The sequence below is a fragment of the Nematolebias whitei genome, chromosome 8, assembly GCF_014905685.2.
Source record: "Nematolebias whitei isolate Nwh7 chromosome 8, NemWhi1, whole genome shotgun sequence".
Taxonomy (NCBI): domain Eukaryota; kingdom Metazoa; phylum Chordata; class Actinopteri; order Cyprinodontiformes; family Rivulidae; genus Nematolebias; species Nematolebias whitei.
The window spans coordinates 13,477,278-13,495,008 of NC_056505.1; the positions used below are offsets into that span (position 1 = coordinate 13,477,278).

The 17,731-nt window shown below is 38.6% G+C and overlaps 1 protein-coding gene across 2 annotated transcripts in view; it reads right to left on the bottom strand.

The window, feature by feature from the left end:
• Nucleotides 1–744: 744 nt before the first annotated feature.
• Nucleotides 745–17,731, bottom strand: part of sema6a (sema domain, transmembrane domain (TM), and cytoplasmic domain, (semaphorin) 6A) — a 68,830-nt gene continuing 51,843 nt past the window's right edge. For both annotated transcript variants that reach the window (XM_037680968.1, XM_037680967.1), the window contains one exon: nucleotides 745–3,904. In XM_037680968.1, coding sequence (XP_037536896.1) covers nucleotides 2,769–3,904 — 1,136 coding nt within the window. In that variant the 3' untranslated portion in view covers nucleotides 745–2,768. The remainder of the gene's footprint in view (nucleotides 3,905–17,731) is intronic.

Sequence of the window (17,731 nt, forward strand, 5' to 3'; positions counted from 1 at the left end):
CCACATGTACCCCATGAGGTGCGAATGACAATAAAGAAACTCTGACTCTGACTCTGACTCTCTGTAAATATCACAATTTTTACATTTCTTCAACAGAAAATAAACTACAAACAATACTATTGCTGTTGTTGAATTTTCCGGCTTGAAAATGCAATAGACAGTTTCCAAACTCTCGTTTCACATCTGTTGGTGTGGTTAATAAAAGCTACTCCATTTAGTTTAAAAATACCCAGCTCAATACACCTGATGAGTCCAACATTATTGCAAATCCATGCACATGGCTGACTAAACCAAGGGAACTGATTTCCTTTTTATTTCAACACCTGACACTCGCCAAGCTCCATACTTTTACCTTGGCTTGTGCTTTCAGCTAATATTCCATGGCCCATTGTTTGCGACTGAACCCTGCAAGCATCACATATAAATAAGTCCCAGAACCTACATGTCCCACTTGTTTCAGCTGTGGATTCAGACATTGTTGGCTTTCTTCCATTAAGAAACAGAAAAATTGCTTCATGTCAATAAAACTGTGACCTTTCAACACATACGACACTAGGAGAGTGCTCCACTGATTTAAGTGTTCAGGTGAAGGGTAGAAGTGATCAATAAAAGTTTCTAAGTAAAAATAAAATAAAGCAGAAAGGTCATTTTAGATATTAGTCAAGGCCTTAATAATGAGAGTTGTGAAGTAAATTTAAAAAAAAGCATCTAAACTTTTTCAAATTGATTTTTTGTTTCATTGCAAAAAAGGGAGTTAAATAAAAAAAAAACGATGTTTATTTTATAATGCCAACTTTTTTATTTAACAGGAACCAGCCTGTTATTGCAACCGCCTCCCAAATGAATGGTTACATGTAACCTTAAATTAGTTCTTTAGGGTCTTATGAGTATCTCATACGGTGAGTTTGCTACAAATTCACCTTGGCCTTCTTGACAAATAACAAATGTTAAGTTTCAGTTTTTCAGTCAAATGACCATCACGCCAAATGAACACCAAAACAAGTAGAAACAAACACCAGGACTTTTAGCTCGTATAAAACAGAAAATCAAAAACACGACGTTTTCATCAACACTCCAGCACAACAGAAAGGGCTGCTTTAAGCGCATTAATGGCACAATCAGAAATGAACCACAAAGATGTTGTGTGTTACGTGTGTGTGTGTGCATGTGTTTATTTGTAAGAAAGAAAAAGACTGTGTTTTAATGTCTATGGACCAGAATTACAACAATAACACCTACATTCTTTAAAATGTATTTTTTTTTCCTTTTATCAAACCAGGGAAATAACATGACGTAAGAAAATAATAATAATAAAAAAAAACACAACAAAGACACAAAGTTAACAGCTATTAAAGAAAACATTGTCACTACTTGAGGGTGTAAGGCACAAATTTACATGTGGAGACAGAAGCAGGCAGTACAGATGTTTTCTTTGTTTTCGTTTGTCGCCTGCTCGTCTGCGTGACGCCACCGGACGTAACGGTATGTTCCGACGAGGGAGCATCGTTCGGTTTGCTTGCAGCCTCACCCACAGCATCGTTTTGAAAGTCTATCCTCTGAATCCTGCACTGTTGCTGCAGCTGCTTTTCTTATTTTTTGCAACATGCAACAGTGAGCTTTGATGGCACCAATAAGCCGCTCAGGACAAATGTTTCTGACGCACACAAAAAACCACAGTGCTGGTTGGGGGTGGGGTTCTGGTCGGAGGAGTGAAAAGGTGAGATTCAGGTCTTTTTTTTTTTTTAATGATTGGTCTGAAACTATGGAGTCTGTAAAAATGAAAGTCAGGACTGGCACAGTTTCAATAAATATCTCCTTCGCATCACAGAGGTCATGTACACCTCAAGCAGGTCCCACTGATCACACAGTAAGACCTTTATGGACCTTTAGTCACTGAGAAAGTTCTACTGGCTCCAGTTTAATGACTTTAAATATTTCTCCTCACTTGAATAATTAAAATTAAAAGATTTCTTCTTTGTCTTCTCTCTGTCCGAGCCTAGAAAGTCAGTTTGTTTTTATTTTTATTTTTATTTTCTTAAAAGCACTTAATAAAAATAAATACAACAGGCTATTAGTATTAACAGTCACATGATATTTAGTTACCATTACAATAGAAGATTCTTCTGGCCAGGCTTTCGGTAAAACCCAGGCAGGTCTTGATTGCTGTAACACTGAGATGCTTTTCACAGTTTCCAACAGAAATCAGGGAGGTGCCTGTCCTTTCAGTCCATCTCTCTGAGTGCCCCTCCACTCAGATTCTTCAGTCATCAAGGTACTGTACAACTATTATTCTCCATGCTCTGCCACCCTGCATGTCATCTTCTTATGTGCTTTTATTGGCCTGATAAAGTACCAAGTCAAGCTATGGCAGCCAAAGACGCGACAAACAAGAGAGCCACCGCCTTGAATGCTACAAGGTGCCAAAAGGATGAAATATTCAGTACAGGACTTGTCTTCTTTTTCAGTAGCACACGGTCCCATTTTGTTCACAAACAAAGTGGGAAGCTGGTCAGAGCATGAGCTCAATGACAGGGACAACAGACAACAACCAGTTTATATTTACATATTTATATCAAAAGGAGGGTTTTCTAGGAGGGGGAAATGTGTTGAATTTTCCACCACAATGTACACCAAAAACATAAACAAACAAATAAAAGCACTGAAGGAGATGCAAGTTGTACAGTATTCCCTGTTTTTTTTTTTCTTTCTTTCAGAAAAATACCTTTCACTTTTGTGTGTTCACATTGGACTGATGGACTGAAGGCTGACTATGTGCCAGAGTCACTGGACTTGACTTTTGTTGACAGTGAGACTACAGAAGGTTTTGGAGGGACATCAGGCTTAAGGTATTTGATGCCTGTTCGAGGCAGTGAGCCATAGGAGATCACTCTAGGCTGTCGCGATAGTGATATGCCCTGTGCTGTCATTTGTATAGAGTCCACCCTCTGGGGTGCAGGCGGTGGTGTCTCCACACGGAAGCTGTGATGCCTCGCCATATGGGAGGAGTTAGATGAGTTGGTGTTATGCTTCTTCAGGGCAGAGGATCCAGACGCAACAGATGCTGATCCTTTTCGGAGGGCGTAGACCGACGAGTGGACCTCCAGGCGTTTTCCCATCTGTGGGACGGCAGGAGGGATGGTGAGAGACGCCTCTCGTTGGGGCACACGAGGTGGCAGCCCCCCATCTGGATCCACCATGTGGCTTTTTGCTGTCTTGTACTCCAGCGTGGCCCCCTGGTCATCCATGATGCCATGGCTCAAGCTCAAATCACTATGATGGGGCTGTTCCACATACTCATGCTGGTAGGATTGCTGCAGATGAGGCTGAAGTTGGTGCTGATGCTGCGGCAGAGGCAAGACTACCACACTGGGAATGTGTCCAGGTGAGGCCCTCAGGGGCAGGTCTGTTGAGATGACAGGGGAGCCCATAGGCGGCATGTCCTTGGTGCAAGCGTTGATGAGGTTCTGATTTCTTTCCCACTCACGGCTTCCCCGGCTGGGTTTACGACGTGGCTGCATGGGTGTGGACTCAGGTGTTGGCAGAGCAGCAAGATCCAGGTGGTGCTGGTCAGCTTTTATCAGCATCTTCCCATTTGGTGTCAGTCGCCCGTTGTGCATCAAAGGGGTGAGGATGGCTTCCGGGCGACCATCTTTGGCCTGCGTTTCAAACAGACCGGACAGCTTGGTCACACTGTTCATTGATCCTCTGCGGGAGTGAAGGTGGAGGCTGTCCTTTTCTTTGCGACCTGTCAGGTCCAAATCTCGCCGCCGGTGGTCACACACACAATAGACAATGAGGCCTGAGAAGATGGCTCCCATTGCAAATGCCAGGATGACAGCTATGGCCAACAGGGTCACAGGAACCAGCTGATCACGACCCTTCTGGTAGCTCTCACGGATCACACCTACGGAGAGACATTTACAAATGGCATTGAGACTGGCAGAAAAAAACAAGCAGAAAACCTCGTGGGCGTTTTGTAAGAGAAAGATATCTGTGGAGAATTATCTGTATTTGACTAATCTAAAAGTAGAAAACATGACTCATTCACAACGATTAAAACATACGGTTTGTTCTGGGAATAAAACAGATTAGAGATTGAAATCATTTTATGAAAAACATGCAAATGAATGAAGATTGATCCCATTAACTGGTATTCATAACAACTACAAATGGTTGCCTGAAGTAGCAAGATTCAATATTTCCCAAAGACACAATCTTGGACTGAAAACGCTTCAGAGGAGTGATTAGGATTCTCATTTTAAATCCCAGATAAAACCTTCTGCTGAAATGAAAAAGATAAGAGAGCAGATAAAGAGCCAGAAATACTCTTTCTTCTCATTGATACAAATGTGAAACGTTTCAAAAAGCTTGGATGCAATTTCACGATTTCCAGAGAATACATTAAAATGCCTCTGATTAGGCTTAAATCCAACGAGCTGTGTCAGAGTTTTTCAAAGCTGTCACTGCCAAAAAGTGGAGAAGACTCACTGTGATACAGTAAAATAAAATCTAATTAAATTAAAACAGTTGTGACATAATTTATTCACCAAAGAGTTGGATCAACAAGATTACAAATGAAGTGTTATCCACTAAACACATGAAGAACTAAACTCACACACATTTTTGAAAGACTGCGTATAAATGTAGACATCTAACCCAGCTGCATGGTCTTTGGGTTAAACACTCCGTTTCATAGCAGAAAGATTTATTATGCATTCACACATGACCCACAGCCAGCACAGATCAGTAACTGCAGACAGAGGATTAGACAGGTGGACTTCATCACAAAAAAAGGCAACCACAGCACAGAGCTGGTCTCGAGTCACATGTGAACAGCTCTCGTTGTCCCGCACCAGGCAGGACATATATCACTGTGGGGAGTAAACACATGAAATATTTCTCAAATTCCTCTGTGCATGCTTTCTGTCTCCCAAGGAGATCATTAAAAACATATAAAACTGCAAGGACCTTTAACATTTTAAGTAGGGATGCACGATATTGGATTTTTGGCCGATATCCGATATGCCGATATGTTAAACTTATTTGGTCTGTAAACGATACAAATACCAACATTTTTTTTTACCTAGCCCTACTTACAGAGACTACATAGATTTCTTTGCTGTGGAGTTAAAATACTACATTATTCTGCACGGTCTTTGTCAATTTGGCTTGTTACCAAATGCAGATGCCAAAAAGGGGGCTGAAAATGATGTAACACTTCAAACTTGTTTTATGTTTAATGTCAAATTTATTCATGACATTTACTCTCTCTAACACAATGACAACACCTGAACAGTGCAAATTTGTAAATTTTCACAAATCTAAACTCAACGGCACATGTCGTGTCATAACGTTGTGCTAACGCTGCAGGCGTCCTTGTCACTGGGTTGTCATACAAAAACAGTGCCATATATATATATATATATATATATATATATATATATATATATATAAATATAAATATAAACAGTGCCTTATATCGGTGAGTTATTTTGATGGAATGGCCAATGGTCAATATTTAACTTTATCGCTAATATCGGCCGATACCATGCCAATAATATCGTGCATCCCAAGTCAGTTTGCATGGTGTGATTGTTAAAGTTAGGTGAATAATCATAAGTATATGTCGAAGCTAATTTAATAATTTAATCGTCATGACAATAACGACTTTTTACTCAGGAAAGTTTAGAGAAAATCTAAAAAGTTAAGTCAGGTCCTCTGGACGGGTTCAAAAAACAAAAAATTGTAGAAACATTTCGTCTTTCAGCCGAAAGACTTCTTCAGTCTGAGGAGCTGTATTCAGCTCTTTTTGAACCCGTCCAGAGGACCAGACTTAACGTTTTTAGATTTTTCTGCCTGGATTATTGAGCATGCATCAGGATAGTTTAGAGAAAAGCTCAAATAAGCAGGAGGGAGGTGATGCAACCACATTTATTAACTAGCAGTTTATATTAGGGTGGCAAAACTGGTACTTTGTGTTATTATTTGTCTGAGAAAAGTAAGATCTTTAGGCTTTTGTCATTTTTCAAAGAAAATATTTTCTATATGAATTTACAGCAGACCTAATTTTCTAACCTTTACAGATTTATGAACTTTTGTCTTGTTGCACTTTTGCTACACAGTAAGAGTAATAAGTGATGATTGTAACAGTCAGTTATTGCCATAGAATGTGTTTCAGCTAAAAATGATAATGTATTCAAATTGTTTAGTCTTGCACAGCCAGATCTATCTTTGGTGTGTTTTGTCTGCACAGAAGAATAATCTTGCTGCACAGCTTCCACACTCTGCTACAGGGGAAACAGAGAAATCTTTCTTTGGTTTCCTTCTTCTACATCAACAAGACAACAGATTTTATGCTGCGCTAATGGCACAATATGGTTTTGGCTTTTAGTTTCCCTTAAAAATCACAGTTTAATTGTTTTACAGATGTTTAGCTGGAAAATAGATTTGGATACACTGAGGAGGATATTCATTTTGGCAGAAGTGGGCTAAATATCAACAGCCTCATTGTATTAGTTTTGATGTATACTTCACTTTACCAAGATATTATTGTTGTTGACAAATACTGTAAAAATGTGCTAAGACTGAATTTCATTTGTTTGCTTGAGCTAAAAAGATGCAAATTTAGTGACTAAATAAGAATATACAACATTTCATACAGGAATTAATGGTGATATAATTTATTAAAATATGTGTTTTAATTAATTGTTTTAAAATAAAAACAATAATAAACATTCTAGACCTGCAGCTGAATTTTACACACACACAAAAATAAATTCAAAAATCCCCAAAACAAGCTTTATAAGTCATATTTTCTAAACTGTAGCTCAGATTTGTTACCATCTGATTCTGCATTTGATATTGTTTCCTAAACAACCAGTTCAGAAAGTCAACATCAAACTTATTTGGATGTTCCTAATCTAAAAAAAAAAAAATCATTGGGCAAAGTATTTTATGTCATGCTTTCTCAGAGAAGTTGATGCTGAACAGCTGATAGTTTATTTAAAGTCAATTAACAAACCAAACCTAATACCAAAAAAGTCCATGCTCAATAATCCAGGTATACAAGCCAAACATTTTCAGTCATGTCATCTGGACAGTTTATTTCTTTTTTTTGCTGAAACATTTCACCTTGCATCCAGAAGGCAGTCCAGAAAAAAGAAACTGCCCAGATGCCATGAATGAAAATTTTTGGATCGTATACCTGTATTATTGAGCATGGACTTTGTTGTTTTTGAACCAGTTTGACATGACTGTCGACGAGGGAGGGGGCCGTAACCGGAGGAGGGTGCGTGCCAAAGAGACCATCTTAGAACCAACATAACTGGTTTGTTCCTCTTTGGAGTAAGCTGTTGGGGGAAGATTCAGTTTTGTGTTGCGTGCTTCCTTGATTGATGAAGCCTTCTGGATGGAAGGACATGTTTCAGCAAAAAAATAAAAAAGACACTGCCCAGAAGACATGACTGAACATTTTTGCAAACCTAATACCACTCGTGATTTTCCCATTAAATTTCTCATCACACACAACGATGGTGTGTTTTCTGAGTTGCATTTTTATACTTCTGAAATCCAGAGAATATAAAACTAATCTCATAAAGGGATATGTCAGGCAGGAAAAAGGCATGCGACAAAAATACAGTAATATTTAGTGTTTAAGACAGTTATCACCATCTTGGGTGGCATTACTTCCAGCAATGGTTTATTTTGCATCAGAGGACTTGTTTCTGTGGAAGCGCTGGATAAATAAAAAGTGAACAGTGGATAGGTTATAAAACAATGTTTGGTTTTTAAGCTCATTTGCGTCACAGATGATGTACTCACATTATCTCCTCTCTGGGTCTCCTCAGTGAGACAGAACACAGACAGCTGGGTGATCTGTTCTCATGAAGCTGAGATCCTGACTCACTTAAACCAACATCCATAATCCTCTCTCACTTCAGCTGCACTTCATTAGTCCAACAACTGGACTTTTAAAGCCCTTTTCCTCCGAGCTAAAATAAATCACTGAGTACTTCAAGGTCTGTCTGGACTTTTTTTAAAAGAGCTGTTATGATCAATCCTCATTTACTGTAAAAGCTAAACTTTTTTAATGGCAAAAGTTGTTTATTTCCAAAGATGTGCCTCGGTGTGTGGATGGTATGAGAAGTGATGAGCCATTGGGCTTTGACAAGTGTTACGCCGTGAACTTACACGACCACATGACCTGCCTGTCGGACAAAACATCTGCTTCCCGTCACATGCGCTAACATCTGAGAACGAGAAAGATACTCTCCTTCGCTGCTATCTTTATACTTTGTTGACCTTACTCGCTTAGATCTTTATTTTCCTCAGTTTTCCTCGGCGTTTGACTTTCTTCAGGCTTCAGAGCGTTTTCTTTCAGCCTCAGCGTGGTGTTTTATTCAGTGGAAACTCGGAGGGCTGTAATTACAACCATGTGGTCTTTGTGAGTTATCATCCTTTGGCAGAAAGGACAGTGGTCACAGCGGTGAAGGGTGATGTTTGAAGGCTGTTGGGTTAAATATTTCAGCTAAAAAAATAAAATAAAAAAAATGTGGAGGAGGAATTCAGGCTCACTTGATACAAGAAACCTGGGGAATCTCCATAACCCAAATGGAAAATGAAAGTAGGAGCATAAATATAGTTTGGCAGGTCTCTCATTCCTTAATTGGTGTTGTTAACTCATTTGTCGCTGTCTTTTCGACAAAGGTGCTGAAAAAACATGTCAAAACTGGTACAAGCTGTCATGACAATGAATATTGTTACTGAAGGTTCTTCAACACAGCATTTGGATTTGACATTATAGAAAGCTGCAGGGCTGTTGAGTCAAATAGATGTCCGCTTTGGTACAGGAGGTGAACTGACGGGCTGGATATTTAATTTCGTCTTTGTGTATGAGAATAGGTGAAAGCCCTATTTAGCTCACATTACATGCAAAATAAAGATTTCAGACTTTTTTCCTCACTCCCCCCCCCCCCCCCCCCCCTCATCGATCTATCACTCACCTCTCTCGAACACTAAAGGGTACACTCAGCCCAAGGCCTTGGGTAAAAAAAACTAAAAAAAGGAGGAAACTTTGAAGGCTTCCATCTTTCTTGGGAGGAATTGTTTCTCTGAGATCAAAGAGAGTGAAATTTGCCACAAAGGACACCTCGGTTATCTTAGTCAAATCACATAACTTCAGGCTTTTAAGTCGAGATGGCAACACTGCTCTTTTTTTTGTTGCTGGTTTGTGATCTTCGCAAAAAGTTTTCCAGACTTCTACAACCTGACCTTGGAGTATCAAAGCGCTGCTGAAAACCACAGATTTTCTGCTTCAGCCTCATCTTGTCGTACAGCGCCAGCCCTTAAACGCATCGCGAGGCATCCTGCAGCTCGACGCCTCTCACTGTGGCTGAATTAGTTTTTAATTTCGTTCTGCTTCTGGCCTCAACATTCACACACTGAACACATATCTCAGATATTTCTCACAGTCAAAACAGAGTAGGTCCGTATAGCATACGCTTGTAAAGCAGAAAAACTCTACTTTGGTGTGACCGGAATGGGTGAACCCTTCTCTCTCTATCTGTCCGATGCACATTCGCACTCGGAGACTCTTTTAATCTCTTCACAGGAACCGTCTGACTTGAGCCCACAGAGTTTGTCTTTGTGTTGGAGAAACATCAAAGACCGTTAAGCATCACAGAGGGGTCACAAAGAGAGCCGTAACCTCTGACTGAAGGTGTTTACACAGAGGCATCGTCTGAGAAACAATAAAAATATTCATCAGTCTAATGTAGAGAGACAAAATGCAGCAGATGACAAACTGAGTACAAGAAATGCTCAGGCTGACATCACTGCTGCCACCTCTGCAGCGAGTTTTCTGATGAGGACAAACTTGTTTTCGTTTGCCAAAGAGGACATTGGAGCTTAAATGACGGCAGCAATTTATTAAACTCCATTTAATCCCCCGTTTGAATATTATCCCATTAGTTCTTGTGTATGTTTTCGTTGAAGAGGCACTTGCATTAATGGTATTACTCAATATTAGAGCCTCCATCAGACCGTCCTGAGTCACTGCGCTGCATACTGATTAGTTAGTTAAGATATAATTAAAGCTCTAATTAAATCAGTCTGCACCTCAGGTACTAAAACTAATGTACTAACCTTGTAGTTGATTTCCTACGTACAAGCCGTGTTATTTAAAAACCACACCAAGGTAATTTGAATGTACACGGAAAACTACCAAAAAATGCAACAATCCACCGTCATGCATGACATTAATAAAACTGTTATACCAATACAGTAGTCCCTCGCTACGTCGCATTTCGTTTATCTAGGACTCGCTCTATCGCGGTTTATCAAAATAAGATTGGACATGACACTTATTTGGCTGATTGATGGATGAACCGCACAATCGGCATGGAATTTTTATTTAAAATAAATTATTTTAAATTATTTAGCAACTCCTGCACCCTTGTGCAGCCCATACTGCAGGATAAACTTCCTGCTGCAGCTGATCAGCTGTTCTCCGTGCAGAGCAAAAAAGTGGGCGTGGCCAAGAGCTCTTGCAGGTGGTAAAGAGCAGAGAAGGCAGGGAGCTGAAGTCATGACATTCTGTGCTCTTTTAGAGCTTTAGAGTTTAGAAACATTGTTCAGAATATTGCAAGGTGTGGGAAGTGTTTTAAATGCCTTAATATATATTTATATAAATACTAAAATAAACTACTGCTTACTACTTGTACTACTATTTCTACTTCGTGGTTTTTCACTTATCGCGGGGCTTCAGGGTACGGATCCCCCGCAATAAACGAGGGACTACTGTACTTTAAATTTTAGTAATATTGCACACTGGAAAATTCAAAATCACAAGATTTTACTGCAAGTTTTTACAAAGCAAAATTGGCAAATAAATAAATAAAATATGGTCTGAAATGTCACGTGGTTTTATTCAAGAGTCATGGATCCTGTTAATTAATATTCAGTCCTGATGAGTAACTTTTTCACAGATGGTGACCTACTCAAGTATCGTGTCAGCATGGTAATTAATAAGAAATGTTTTATTAAACAAGAGCAACACCACCAGAGAGAAAATACTTTGCTTGTATTTTTCTCTTCTTTTTTTTTTTTTTTTGTGATGAGTTCACTCATGAATACGAGTAATTTGATTCAGTCCAAAGCTGTGCGATGCCAGCTGAGTGTGGGTTAGAAGGTGTGAAACACACAAACCAGCAACCTGTTATGATCAGAAGTTTATTCCTATTCATCTGAAAGAGAATTCAGTTTTTAATAGCCCAGTAACTGCAAAGGCTTTTATTGAGTAATCAAAACTTAGAAATGATCAACTAAGCAGCAAATGTGTGTTTAAAAGAAAGGCAAGCCTTAAGAACAATAGGCTAATCAGTGGAGGAAATTATGGCTTGTGGCTTGATGTCAGTCAAGGAAGCACGTGGTGCTGAGAAAACATCCAGTCCATTGTTTTTCCAATGACTCACAAAAAGCTGTAAATAAATGTGCCTCACAAAAGCCTATCACAATCTGGCTGACGAGAAACACTAAACCAAATCCTCTGCGTCATATAACAGTGGAGGTTTTAGGAATGACAGGAATTTGTATTGTACAGAAGGATCATTTAGTTCATTTATTTTTGTTTGCAATGCTGTGTTTGCCTTTTCCTAAAGGGCCATTACACCAAACTTTAACCTAAATCCGATCATCCTTTTTTATTTACAGGATTAGTCTAAATCTGATCATTCTAATGCAAAGACATATAAAACTACTAGCATTGAATTTCTCTTATACTTCTTAAATTGACACTAGCCAAATGCACAGAGATTACTCACAGTAAATTAATCCCACAGTCAGTTTATATTTAAAGGAGTGATTTGTGCAATTTGGCACTGCATGGATGTTTAAAAACAACAAAGTTCCCCTTTTTTTTAACTAGAGTTTTGCGGAAAGATTGTTAATATTTGTTTAATATCTTGTTGAACAACCTCAGTTTGGGTCATGGAATGCATCTAGACCTATGATCAAAACCCAGAAGTTGAAGTCAGAATGAGACCAGCTTCTCTGCAGACTGATATCAGAAAAAAAAAAAAAAAGCAAATTCCGCCTCCTCCATATAAAACATTGTACTTGGTAAAAACAACAACAAAACTCTGAAGTGGATTATTGTAATCTTAAACAAGTCCAATCTCAGAAATGTTATAGCAATACATGCAAACTATATTTTTAAACATTTACACCAAATCAGTTTCCGTTGCACAAATATTCCAGCAGTAATATCACGATGTTCTGCACCTCATGCTGCGCAGGTAGTACCACAGCTACCTGCTGCTGTCGCTATTCACACTTTCAGAGCACGTCTATGGAGCATTAACTTGATAACAAGTTAAAGGTTTATGAACTGGCAATGAACACATACATTACTATGAAACATTTAAGATTTGGACTGTTTCAATATGGCAGCAGTCTTCTTGGATCTCAACCTCATTCTGACTAGCTGCTATCTGGTCAGTCCAGTTTGAATTAAATTCTGGTCACTTAATGAGAGTGTTTATAATCTTTACAAAAAACTTTTCTACAAAAGATCCAAACTATTGCTTTAATGTGTGAATAAATGCTGCTTAAATGAAACCAAAACCATTATATATTTAATTTAAAATCCTTGAATTTTCTCAAAAATCAACAGTGAGCCTTATAATCTGGTGTATTAATTCTGGTTGTGCTTACTGACCTTGAACCAGTTTTATGTGGTACATGGTGCTCAAAAATCTTCAAAATTAACTTGTTTCGCTTAACGCGCCTTATAGTCTGAAAAATATAGTAATATGGATTAATTATTTGTAACCTAAGGAGTAAGCTTTTTTCTGTCAAAGTGTAATTGAATATATTGTGTGCAACAATCTTTCCTGCATAACTTTCTCATGTAACATTTTAGTCACATGACATCCCAAATGACTGCAGTGAGATGTTCCTTCAGCTTCTTTCCACAGGCTGAGATGAAGAAAGATCAAGACACCTTGACAAGAATAAAAAAAATTGCTACATCCCTGTCTGTACAAGGTCAAATCCTTTTTCCATCATGCCAGCCTCACCTTGGCACACAGGTGTCAGAAAGAAACCTGCAGCTGAAAATAACCCTTGCAGAGCAGCTGTTGGTTGACAGCTGGTATTACTGTGAAACTCCGGCATGGAGGGAAATCACGTCTCAAAATAAATTACTCTAGCACTTGTGGGGTAGTAAAAAAAACTGCCATCAAAATAATCTGAAATATAGAAAAATTGCAGTTCTGTTGATTAATGTGAAAATCCAGCTGGTCATCATCAAAAGAACATTCAGCATCTGCTTTCATCGGCAGCAATTAAAACAGAAAACTGTTTAAGAAATTTGATTTATCACTTTCCAACTGCAAAAAGCATTTGAAGTATTATAAACTGCTTTATACTTTCTGCCTATTAAAACATGTTTTTTAATTATCACTTTCATTCTGGAGCTTTATGACATTATAGTATTAGATTTTTGTCATATACTGTGGGCAGAAAAATATAATAATACTTTATTTTAGGATGTAAAAATTAACCATTTACTAGTTGATTAATAATTTATTGATAACCTACACGTATCAGCTCTCACTAAGTCATTATTAAGCTGAAATTATTAACTTAGTTTGACTTGTATTGTACAAAAATAACCAATAATTAAAGAGTTTTCTAACAATTTATTTATTGTAGAATTATTCATTTATAAAGCCAGTCTGGTTACTACCATTAACACTTTTAATTAACTGTTTTGTTACTTGAGAAAAAGGCAAAAAAAAAAAAAAAATCAGTGTTGAATTAGTACTTTCAGAGCTTATTTTGAGCTTTTTTTTAAATAATATATTAAATTAAAGCATCATCATTGTTCACATTTAATAAAAATAATAATTTTTAAAACAAAATCTCAAACCTATTAGTTGTAAAACACAGTCGTCAGAATAAGCAATTTTAAGTGCTGTTAATTTATCAGTTAGGAATTTATATGGTGCTAAAATACTTAATAATAACAAGTTACTGATGATTTGTGTACCCAAAAATTACCAAAAATGCGTACAAGTTATATCAGTTATATCCCTCTTATTATCATTTGCTATTATTTTGCATAAAGTCTATAAGTCCAGGTGCATCTTTTGAGGTAAGAGCATTCATACAACACAGTTCTGGAATTGAGGTACAAGTATTTATAATGTGGTAATGATGGGTATCACTCTATTTTGGAAAATGTAAATGTCCATAAGTAAAATGTTTGGTCGTGAGTATGATAAATTGTGAAACAATAGAGGATAAAAGAACACCCACAACAGTTGGTACCAGAATGGATTCTGATAGACCCACATTCGTTGTTGGATTTTTAGTGATAACCTTCAGCTGGTTGGCTGTAAACACTGACAACAGGCCAACGTAACAGAGAATATCCCTATCAAAGCCCATAGTCTTGGAGAACATCATGTTCAAGTTATAACTTTGATATTTTTGTGCCCTAATATTAACCTTACTCTGTTTTATGAGTTAACTAATACAATAACTGTAATCACATAAGAATCATCTGTATTAAGAGTGAGAGAATAAGTGAATTAATTGTAATATAGAAGCGTAATTTTAATGGAAACTGGGACTCAAAATGTGTGTCGATTGCTTTTGAAATATATTTTTATAATTACAGTAAAGATGACTTTAAAATGAAACACAGAATGTGAACTGATAAGAGTAAAAATAGTAGCTCATTTCACCAAACAATGGAAAAGGAAGAGTATTTCAATACATCCTATATCCTCTCAGAGCCATATCTCCTCCATCTTGTTTCTTTGTATCGCGCAGCTGCTTTGTCTACCTTCCTTGCCTATCCTCCATGTAACCTTCACTGCTACGTTATTGTTCTAGTCTTTTTAATAAATCGTTATCGTGTGGCCCTCTCATCATCCACAAAGTCTCTTTCCCTGTAGTCTTTTTCCATCCCCTCTTTCCTCCCACCTCTCCCCTTTCCTTCTTCCTTGGGTAGCAGCTTTAATGAACCCATAAATTGGAGCAACACAGCGGTGGCTACAGGTCGGGGTTGGGGGAGGGTGGTTGTAAGAGAGGGGCTGAGCCTGACAGAGAAGAGGAGACAGGTATAAAAGAGGAAACTGTGGGCAAAAAGAGGGGGGCGTGGGGCAAGAATTTATTCCTGCAGAACAGATATGACTTCAGTTTGTGATACGACAGACTGCAACAGGATAAACGGAGGTGCAGAGATGGAGGACAAAGAGAGGGAAAGAGGAAAAGGGCAAGGAGGTTCCATCAATTGGTTTAGCTGCTAATTTGCATCAGGTAAGGTATAGCCTTGGAACATGCTATCCTAGTCAGATGAGAGGTCCAGTGGAAGGGAGACTGATCACAATGGCAGCAGGTGGTGGTGGAGGTGAGGCTGCTGGTGGTTTGGGGGTGCAGGGTGAGCTAAAAGGAAAAGGGTGAGGTGTGTTATAGCATGGTATGGAGTAGGTGAATATGTAGCAGAGATAGATGAGGCCCAGAAGGACTAACACAAAGCTCAAATGTACTGTGAAGCACAATCAACCACACAGTTACTGCAGTGGCCCCTTCGGAACAGCAATGATGCTGCATATAATCATTTTGTGGGAACACTCATCAATTTACAGCATTTCTAATTACTCTGCTGGTGTTGGGCTAATGCATATTGACAGCACTGTCATATTCATTAGCAGATAAGATTCCATTGTAAATGAAAAATTTCGGGGGTAATTTTACTTTCTTTTAAATAATAAACAAATGGCTTTATGAGATAATGTATTTTCCTGGAGCATAAACTTGAGATTGATGCTTTATCTCTTATTTCTGCCACACAAAAGTTTCTGCATCATTAAAATGGAGGGAAAATTGCTAATTTACTTGGTTTCAGACTCCATAATCATTTCTCATAAACATGTTTTCCTCATTTTGTGACTCACTCAGTTTTCACAGTACAGTTGACACCTGAAGCTAATGATATGAAAGGCAACAGGAAGGAAGAGAAGGCAGGATGGGGTGGAGCGGAAAAAAAAGAGTACTGTTGGCTGTGGTGCTCAATTTGCCATGCTGAAAAGCATTAAGCCGTATGGAGGCAAAACTGTGCTTAATACCATCAAAGCAAAGAAATATAGGAAAAAGTGGCAAATGTATAAATAGCACAAAATAAAAGAAACACAGCCATGCAAAATATCAACTGCTCACAAAGAACACAAAAATCATCAAAGCTGGCTTTCAGCAAAAAAGGAAAAATAAAGATAAGAGAGCTGAAATTGAAACTGAACAAACAGTGAAACAAGCTGCAAAGGTGTCTCATAAAATAATAATAATGATCATACAGAAGAAAAACTGCTAGAAGCATTGTTTTGGAATGTGGAGCCCTGTTGCAGTTACCTGAGCATGATTGTACACCATTCCTGGTGAGGGTTCCACACCTGCTCAGGTAAAGGCAACTGGGGGCGCGGCAGCATGTTGTGATGCTGACTGCAGGCATGCCGTCTGAAGTCTCTGCCACCACTGTGCTTGGATCTACCCACTGGTGCCTTGCTGCTTCCAGCTGACATGTGTGTTCATTTCACGCACAGAAAAGACAGAAACGTGTTTCGCACAACGACTAAACCAACAGAACGCGGACAGGTTGATTTGGCATATGGTTAAGATTTACATTCAGGCGAGATTTCAAAAAGTTTGGTGTAGATGTGAATCATTTGTAAACTTTTCACACAAGCGCGCTAAGCAAAAATAATCACACACAATTCAATAAAATCACACAGTTTCTTACTTCAAACATGATGTTTGCTGTGTGGTAACCCGGCAACTGATTCACATCATCACCATAAAATTTCTAACGTGTGTGAATGTATTTCATAACCACGTGCAAAATCATCGTCATGTCAGCAAATGAGTTCTTTAAAGGATTACAATGGTAAGAACAAAGACATTTTCTGTGTTTTGTCTCAGGCTGTACTTACTCCCCAGGAAGATGGCAGTGAGCCTAATTGTTTTGTGTGAAAAGGAAATTTCACAATCGCGACGCTGCTTCTAATTGCCTAAACTATAAAAAGTAGCAGGAACGTGTTGCATGTTGTTTTAATAGGTTGTGTTATAGGTCTGCCTGTTTTATTAGAATGAAGTGGCAGCAGCCTATAGACCTTTATATTCTCTCCTTCGATTTGTGCGTTGTCTCTTTCATCTCCTCCTCTTCCACCCTTTTCACTCTGACTCGTTTATCCAGTGAGCCGTCCTTGAGGCGGTACAGCATTAGGCAGGTTGTTAACACGGGAGAAAAGGGCGTTCAATGTCATGTCACTGTGTTGCGAAGGATGACAGAGCTGGAGACTGAGCCATCTTCTCGAGGAAATAAATACATCGCCATCTTCCTTTTTAGAGTGTAATGGTCTGGATATTACATCTCCTGTGGGACATTACGGTCCACGGGTAATAAATCCATTCTGCACAGTGTGTATGTGTGTGTGCCAGTGTTTATGTGTGCATACATGCCTCTTGATGAGCACTGAATGTGCGTGCACGTACATGTGTGTCTTGTTTGCTACTTTTCTTTAGAGGGTTTATGTGCACAGTATGAGGCAACCTGCCCCCCGGAGAGAAAGCCATCCGCCATCTCTACACCTCGTCAGCTGGAAGCAGCCAGGCAACAGTAAATCTCAATTACTTAAACCCCTCCCTTCCACTTCACATTCCCTCCCCA